This window comes from Genypterus blacodes, unplaced genomic scaffold, assembly GCF_046128005.1.
Source record: "Genypterus blacodes isolate CSIRO-AG114 ecotype Tasmania unplaced genomic scaffold, CSIRO-AGI_Gbla_v1 ptg000133l_1, whole genome shotgun sequence".
Classification (NCBI taxonomy): Eukaryota; Metazoa; Chordata; class Actinopteri; order Ophidiiformes; family Ophidiidae; genus Genypterus; species Genypterus blacodes.
Genome location: NW_027466935.1, coordinates 2,681,794 through 2,690,324, shown reverse-complemented (window position 1 = coordinate 2,690,324; position 8,531 = coordinate 2,681,794). Strand labels below are relative to the sequence as shown.

The window sequence follows — 8,531 nt, the reverse complement described above, 5'->3', positions numbered from 1 at the left end:
CTGCGGAGGCCGTGTGCAGCAGTTGTTGCCTACCTCACCACAAACTCTTGTGTTGTTATCCCGCAGGGGCTGCTGGAAAGCCCCGAGGACGGGAGGGGAGCGGTTAACCCCTACACCTGAGGTAGTGCTGACTGGGTTGTGGTATGTCGAGTTCCCCCCATAGTTTACCTAAGAAGCAGCAGGGCCGGGTGCGGAGTGAGCGCGAGACATAATCGCCATGAGAAAACAGGGACGACCTGAATGGTGAGACGTTTCTGCTCTGTACTGTAGTTCATGTTTTGCAGTCTGACCTTTGATTCACCTGTGATGAAGAAAGACGACTCCCTCACGTCACTGCTACTACTCCATTATTTTACTTTAATACAAGTACCGCATACCTCCTCCAAGGCCTCTCTAAATGATGACATTTAAGAGGTTATTGACCAGAACATGATCAATGACAATGTTTGATTCTACCGTGACAAAGTTTAAAAACTGTTTTGGAAGTCAAAACCTTCAAAAGCCACCACCAAGTCAAGCAGTAGCAACATTTCATGGGTTCTTCCCTGGATCATGTCCAAGCTGCCCACCACGTTTCACTGAAATCCATTATAGACATACAAACAAACATAAACGGAGGTCAAAAGTCATTACGTTCAAAATTCTACTTAAAAAGTCCTACTCATAGTGACGAAGGATGACACAAAAAGGTTGATGCAAGACGTCAGTGAAGTCTCAACGTGTGAAGGAGCATGTAAGGGTTCACCGACAGGGGATTTCCCTGTTTTCAGGTCAGTGAAGCGATCGATTACAAGCTACACGTTGATTCAACACCGACTTTGATCCTTAAAAAGTTTGAGATAATGTAAAGATGAACCCAGGCTGAGATACAAGGTTTTTACCTGATGACGGCCAGACTTTGTGTTTTATGTAAAGCCCAATTTAACCTGAAAAGGAATCATAACTGCAGCCGTCATCATACGATTGTGATTCTTAAATAAAGTACGATATTTAGTAGCAGTAGCACAAAATGTAAACACTACATAACTCACTTCTTCACCTCTGACCCTTGTAACCTTCACCTCGTGGAGACATTAGCAGAAGTCAACATCTTCCTGACGACGATGACATCAACAAGGCAGTAAGCAAATTCTGAGAAAGGAGAGTCCCGGTATCGTCACTCTTAAATAACGGCGTTATATTAGACATGACGAAGCATCAAAAAAAATCCTGGGTTACATCAGCACAGCATCATCTAACACGCATTCACACTCAGAGCCTCCAGGTCACCGTTTGTCACTATGAACTCATCTGTCTGTGATGAGTGACAGCGTGTCAGAGGCTGGGATGACACTGACATATTGCCTGCATTAGCTAAGCAGACCCACCATCTGCGTGCTGCTAAAAGTCTCTGATTGAGAAATACACTTCCTGTGAGCTTGCCAGCTTCCTGCACAAGAAGCCCACATTCCCTAAAATGATTTCCTAAAGCACGCATACTGCATGCAGCAGAGGAAGTACTTTAAAAACTCAACGTAGCAATGAAATAAAAGAAAGGAAAAGTCCTGCGTTGAAGGTTTTTGTTTGAATTCAAGCAGAATGTACTCAAGTATTCAACACTTCAAGTACAAGCACAAGTAACAGTGCTGCTGAAAAGGGAAACAACGAAATTAAGATGAAATTGAACTTGTGTTGTGTAATCTGAATCTTCAAAGTGACCACAGAAAAGTTGAATGTATTTCCTTTGAAATGTGTGAGTGTGAGAAAGTAGCAGTAGCACATGTGAACTAGCCACCGGCACTTACCATCAGAGGAAACTGGATCAACTTCAAGGAATACTTTAAAAAATCATGAAGGTGTCTTTAACAGTATTACAGTCACACCACGAACACTGTTACTTCTTTCCTGTAACAAGGCTTTTGTGTCGTTACGGTACAATCAAAGATCACATCTTTGCATGTATTTAAATAACTTTGCAAGATCCTTTTTTGAATCATATAGAAAGTAAAGGCAGTAAATGTGAAACACACTCACTCTGCTGCTTTCTGCACAGTGGTGAACTCTCACTTTTATGCTTTTACTTCCCTGGACTGGGTTGAAGTTCTCACCTTCTCTCTCGTGCTCTCTAGAGGGCGTCACACCAGCGTGAGTCCACAAATGATCCACCTTTATAATAAACTCCTGACCTGCTCTCCAAATCTGACCTATAAATGTGCCTGCAGCTACTAAATGCACCATATAAGTGTTTATTTGTCTATGTGCACAAACCAAAAGGCAATTATAAGACAACAAATACACATGCACGTCCACTTTCCTTATTGATGAGGCATGTTTGTGTGTGAGAAGGCATGTAGGGACGTAGACCACATGTTGAATGAAAAAAAATGACAAAAAAAGGAGGAAATTCTGGGAAATTTGGGTTGCCTCACAAAGTGCACGTCATTTCCTCCTATGACAAACGTGTGGTTTCAGTCTTTTCTAAAGCAGGTTTAAAGCAGTGTGATCATGACAAGCCAAGTCAATCTGCCTGTGGCACCGTGTGGAGTATGACTGGTCATGTGAAAAATATGAATTTTCACCAGTTAATGGAAACAGCAACTGGTAAGTCTTCATCTATATTCTGGATTATTAAGAAAACACAAAATCAAGCTTGTTCATCGTTCCTTTTTGTGGTAATTGTGTGTGTTTGTTGTGGTTATGTGCAGATGTTGTGGAAGTGATGTTTCAGATTCGGTCTCAGGGTCATTTCCAGTGCTTGCAGTGTTTCTATGAAGATGCTTTAGTTTTGTTAAGGCTGTTATGAGATGAGATGTATGAGATCTACACCTATCATATCTAAATGCACAGATGATATTGAAGTCTACTTTCCTCTTGTAGAACAGAATATTGTCTCCATTTTAGACCTTTAATTCCAGAATCAAAGTCTCCTCATACTAACCGAGCTGCTTCTTTCTCCTCCTCAGCATTTCTCTCTCTGCTGCTGGTTATGGCTGTCGATTCAACAACAAGTGTCACACCAAGTGGAAACCAGCAGTGTGGGAATTCTCTGCAGCAGACTTTGAAACAGACCAGGCTCATGCAGAAGGAATCTGTCGACCTAATCAAAACATACGTGAGTACAGACGCAGAGCTGAAGTGTCTGGTTTTGCTGTGTAAAACCCTCGTGTGGTTGCTGACCAGTCATGTTGACCTTTGAGATGTTTGGATCTGATTTTGTTTTTATTCCCGCTTCTTGCAGAAAGGAACAGAGGAAGAAATGTCAGAGATCTGCAAAGTGTCATTCACCAATGTCCCTGAACCCAACATCTCCGGCCTGGAGCCTTCAGATAGGATAGCGAGCATGTACACACGCCTTCAAGCTTTCCTGCCGCATTTTCAAAGAGTGTACGAGCAGCAGACGGACTTCCAACCGTCGGCAAACTCGCTACTGATCGACCTGACCGCCGCCAGCCAGCGCAGCAGGATCCTGGCCGTTCAAATCAAAGGCCTTTACCAGAGCCTCTTCCCAAACCTGCCTATGCCCGAGCCGGCCGGGGGTCCCACCAGTCTACCTCCACCTCTGAACACCTTCCAGCAGAAGGTCTACGGCTGTGCGGTGCTGAAGAATTTCAAAGAGTTCCTGTCAAATGTCGCCCGTGAACTGAGAACTGTGAAGAGCCAAGTGTGCAGAAGGAGGACGCGGATGAACGCAGTGTTTTGAAGACGTCCTCAGGCTGGACAAAGACTGTGAAAGACTTGTGTGTGTATTACGGTGTCTGGTACATCAGTTATGATATCTAATAGAGTTTCTATTTATGTTATTTAATATTTATTTTGATGTTTTTCTGACAGAGATTATGGAAGATTGTACCTGTATTTGTATGTAAGCTATATTGTATAAGGACTAACACCTTGCCAGTGTCATATCACATGCTGTGTTCACGTTCATTAAAACACGTTTGGTGGCTGCATTTCTGCATTTGCACTCATTTCTTTGCGTTGTTGTCGCTAAAAGAAAAGTTTCTTAGAAATCTATTTGATCTGATTTCAATCAAGTATAGACTTAATGCGTTTTAGAGGACTGAATCGTCTCTAACAGAAGAGGTTAAAAGTAAATTCAGGAAGCTTCTGAGACGCTGACTGTGTGATATCAGCTCACAGTGACGCATGAGTAAAAGACGAGCCGGCATCAGATAGGAAATATTTTGTGAAACAGGCGGGTGTCTGGACAGTCACAAGGTATGGGTGTGTGTGGGTCAGGCTGCTGTGTGTATTCACCCATTGCATGATGTTTGCAGCCCTATATACAGGCGTGTGTGTATGTGTGTGTGTGTGTGTAGGATGTGGTGGGGAAATCCGGGGTAGAGACGTTTTTGAAATTGATGAATTACTGACATCAGTTTCTAAAGTGATCGTGAATTTCTGTTGAAATGATGTAATGCTTTCAGATCACAAGCTCTCAGAAAACTGGAAGTTGATGGGGATTCACTCTAGGTCATGAATCAAGTTCCCTGTTATAACTGAGCTTTATTTAAGGCAGAAACACAGAGGCTACTTCAGGACACAGGCTACAACTACACAGCCTCCAGCTCCTCCTCTGTCACTCTATGGAAATGATATGTTATACAATATATACTGGGGTTCAGGAATGAATCAGTGGAGGTAATTATGTTGTCTGCTTTGCATCATTTGGCCTGTAGGGGGCAGTGTTCACTAATGCTTGACTACACTTGCAGAGGCATCAGGCGGAGAGGAGCTGCTGCACATTTCTGAGGCTATTTCAATGCTTAAGAACCACAAAAGGAATTTAATTACATGACTAACATGTTTAACCTGTTAACCTCTATGTACAAATTCAGTGTAATCAGACTTCCTTTAATTATTTAGTGTTAATACCAATGTGATCCCTCCTCCCACTGTTAAACTTGCACACACACACACACACAGTTACTTTTTCATCAGCAGTGCACAACACAAACTAAAGTCAGGTTTCTGTTTCATGCAGTATTTTATTATGTAAATATAAGTTCAGTTTGTTATAAAGCATCATAGCTGTTAGTTTAGGAGAATAAAAGGCATTTTGTCTTCATTCAATACATACAAATATTGCTTATTAGACACAGCTAAATATATTAAAGACACAACTCTATATATCCCTGAATATTGTAAGCATGCACAGTCAAACAGTCTGGAGCCTGGATGCTGGATTGTTGCTTTTTGATTGTTATTTAACAGATTATCCCACTTGCTTGCAAATAAATGAAAGGCCATACCTCCTCCTCTGTATATTTGATGAATTTGCATAGATATTCAAACATGAGTAAGGCATATACATACATTCACCTAGAGGGTAAAAGCTATGGACAAAGAGAGTGAAAGCATTCCAGAGCGACTCAGGTCAGAGCTTCACTTGCACAGTGTCGTCGTGTCCATATTCAAAAAGCGAATGTTCATTCTGGATTCGATCTCAAAGCCGTTCAGCAACTGCAAAGGACATATTTGACATTAAACACAAAATCCTAATTCAATCACACATATCCTGTATTTTGTCTACGGACCTTAAGGAAATGGTCAAATGTGATTCCCTCGTAAAATTCATCAGGTTCCTGGATGTGGAAACATAAAGTCATGAGCATCACTCAGACAGTCACAGGATCAAACTTGATATGATGCAGAGGTTGTGTGTGTATGGATCATACCATGTGACCCACTGAGATGCTGGCCACCTCCAGCATGGCGGCGTCAGCTATGCTCTTGGCCGTTTCCTTTCCGAGCGCCCCGCTGCGAGACAACAGCTCCTCCACCACCTAAACCAGACAGAAAGGAACAGAGGAGAGGATGCAGGAGAACGTGTTTCACAATGTTAAGAAATACCTTTTAAAATTTCCTGCATCTGCCTGCTGGATCCGGATCTGCAATTACATCTAATAGGACTTCCAGGTGCTTGGCTCGCCTTTCCACCAGGTTTCATCAAAATCCTTTCAACACTTGTATAGTACTTCAGCTGAAACATAACCTCCTCCACAGTGATAATAGTCTCCACACACAGGGAGGTTTTCTATGCTGACTCTCTCCTCATTGTTACCACAATAGAGGGTGTTGACTTCTTCCCGGGTTACATGAGAACTGGAGCTAATGAAAAGGTCTGGACTCGGTGGAGCGTTTCAGTCTTGTAAAACGGGAACAGAAGCTTACGTGTCTGTATTCCTCCAGGGTTATGGTTCCATCCTTGTCCGTGTCGTGCATGTTGAATAAGACTGCAGAGACAAATTGGAAACTGTGATAGAAAATATCAGTGTTATGATGAGACATTGATGCGCAATGTGCAGAAACTTCTCCAGAGACGCACATTTCAGCTTCTCCCTCCTGATCTTCTCTCGCTGCTCCTCCGTCATGTGCATGGAAGGCGGCCTGAAATGCGACATGACAACCAGGAACTCCTCAAAGCCGATCTCCTCCACCGTCCCCTTACCGTTCTGTCCAAAGTTTCTGAGGAGATACGGACAAGACGGTGAGAGTTTGTGCCGCAAAACACAGGATAAGTGTGTCGATGATGTCTCCGAATTGGCTTTACCGTCTGTCAAAGAAGGCCTCTATGATTTGGGAACGAATGGGATTGCAGGCCAGGTCTGGGATTGCATTGAACTGATCTCTCCTGGAGGAATACAAACAGGATTTGAGGGCGTGGCGGCATTCGTCTCATACCGGTGGCATGGAATTATCACAGCAATATGAGTTACAGGCAGGATGCAGTTACAAAACTAGTTTGGCAGGTGTCGGTTTCAAATCCAAGTTGAGCAAACGCCAAGCAAATGACATCTGCCTGCTCCTCCCGACACACACAGAGGAAACGACGTGCGCAAACAACAGCAGATTTCTAGGAATGTGTGTGTATTTATGGTATATTGCTCCGTCAAAACAACAGTCTGTTTACCTCAGTATGTCTTCGTTGTGGCTCAACTGCTTGAATCTTTTATGCAGGACTGCGATCTGTTCAAATGAAACTAAAAAAGGAGAAAAGAGTCCGAATTTTAGACAAACTTTGAAACTCACACAAGGAAAGGATCTCCCTGTTTTTTGAATTAAGCCGTTGGAGACGAAGCCTGCGTTCATATGCGTGATGATGCAATACAGGTGTGGATACAGTGATTCACACCCACGCATGTTTTTCTGTGTCAGTACTTTTGTATATCCATGCAGAAACTACCACAAAATAATCAACAAGCAAAGAAAACTCATGAATATTTCATTATTTTAGCAGCTTTTAGCAGCAATAAGTTGTTTTGCTGAGGGTCCAATAGTGAAAGAGCTCAAAACAGTGGAAGTGGAAAAGCTTTGGGTTGGATTAGCATCCGCACACTCTATGTAAATATCTCTGGTTTGCACTCTGCTGCTGCCGCCTGTAACTTCACCACCAGTTATTTCTGTGATCTACAATTAATTCAGAGGAAAGTTTAGAGGCAGAAGGATGAGCAGGAAACTTTTTTTTATTTATTTAACCCATCCAGTGTCTGATCTATTATTCATCATACCTGACTGACTGTCTAACCTCCAGCACAGACAGAGTCAAGTTATCCTTCCATCCTGAATTATTCATTTGTTTCTGCCCCAAACAGGCACTTTAAACTGAAATTAAGAGATGCTGGTGCAGCTTTTATTACAGCCTTGTTAATGATAAACTTCCTGTTTACATTACACATCACACCGAACTGTTCCCTCCATTAGAACTGTGCTCAAAACAGATCAGAGCTCATTTTCCAACCTGTACACACACCATGCAGTGTCTGATGGTGTGATGAGACCAAGTGTGTGTGAGTGTGTGTGTCTCTGTGTGTGTGTGTGTCCATATACTGCGGTGACAAACAGGCACTGCAGTGATGTCTGCCTACTCACAGCCCGTCTTCTCCGCCAGATCAATGTACTCAGGTTGACCAGGTGCGGACTGTAAGGCGCCCATAACTCCGCAGCTTCCCCGCTCACAGTCCAGCTGATGCGGGTTTGCGGGGTTATTCTGTCCCAAAGTGAAGCTCCGCTCGGCTCAGAGGCTCACGGTTAGGAATCATTCACCTCCCATCTGAGGGATCCCGGCTCGTACCTCTTTCTCTCTCTCTCTCTCTCTCTTGGGTTCATCATCCTCTGCAGACTACTTCCGCAAGCAGCACCGACCCCATGACGACACACACACACGCACGCACACACACGCACGCGCACACACACCCACACACACGCACACTCACACACAACCACAGGAACAACAGGCTGCACTTTGCATGATTTATTCACTCACACACACACACACACACACACGTATTCACACCAGCAGGTTGTTTGTTTGACAGCAGGAGGCATCAAATGACATCACAGCTGGAAAATCAATAAATCAGCCAGTCAGTCAAACTTTATTCACATCGCATAAATAGTGTTAAAAAGCGTCAAAGTAAAAAAAAAGAAATAATTGCAAAACACATTTGAACAAAGAGTTAATCAATAACATTAAGAGGGATAATTTCAAAAAAGCAATAAACACAATAAAAGCAAAAAAAGGATTAAAAGTAAACAGATCAAGAAGGTCA

At 43.0% G+C, this 8,531-nt stretch overlaps 2 protein-coding genes across 2 annotated transcripts; one reads left to right on the top strand and one right to left on the bottom strand.

Annotated features, from left to right (window-relative positions):
- Positions 1–2,485: 2,485 nt before the first annotated feature.
- On the top strand, positions 2,486–3,920 carry m17 (IL-6 subfamily cytokine M17). The gene is made up of 3 exons (XM_076164088.1): positions 2,486–2,580; positions 2,943–3,091; positions 3,218–3,920. The coding sequence occupies exons 1-3, from the start codon at positions 2,526–2,528 to the stop codon at positions 3,677–3,679; spliced, it is 666 nt and encodes a 221-aa protein (XP_076020203.1). The 5' UTR covers positions 2,486–2,525; the 3' UTR covers positions 3,680–3,920.
- Positions 3,921–4,956: 1,036 nt separating this feature from the next.
- Positions 4,957–8,132, bottom strand: tescb (tescalcin b). The gene is made up of 8 exons (XM_076164016.1): positions 7,852–8,132; positions 6,893–6,962; positions 6,533–6,613; positions 6,308–6,447; positions 6,154–6,215; positions 5,658–5,765; positions 5,517–5,564; positions 4,957–5,442 (listed from the first exon to the last, which is right to left on the bottom strand). Exons 1-8 carry the CDS (start codon positions 7,913–7,915, stop codon positions 5,365–5,367), a joined length of 651 nt encoding a protein of 216 aa, XP_076020131.1. The 5' UTR covers positions 7,916–8,132; the 3' UTR covers positions 4,957–5,364.
- Between the last annotated feature and the right edge of the window lie 399 nt (positions 8,133–8,531).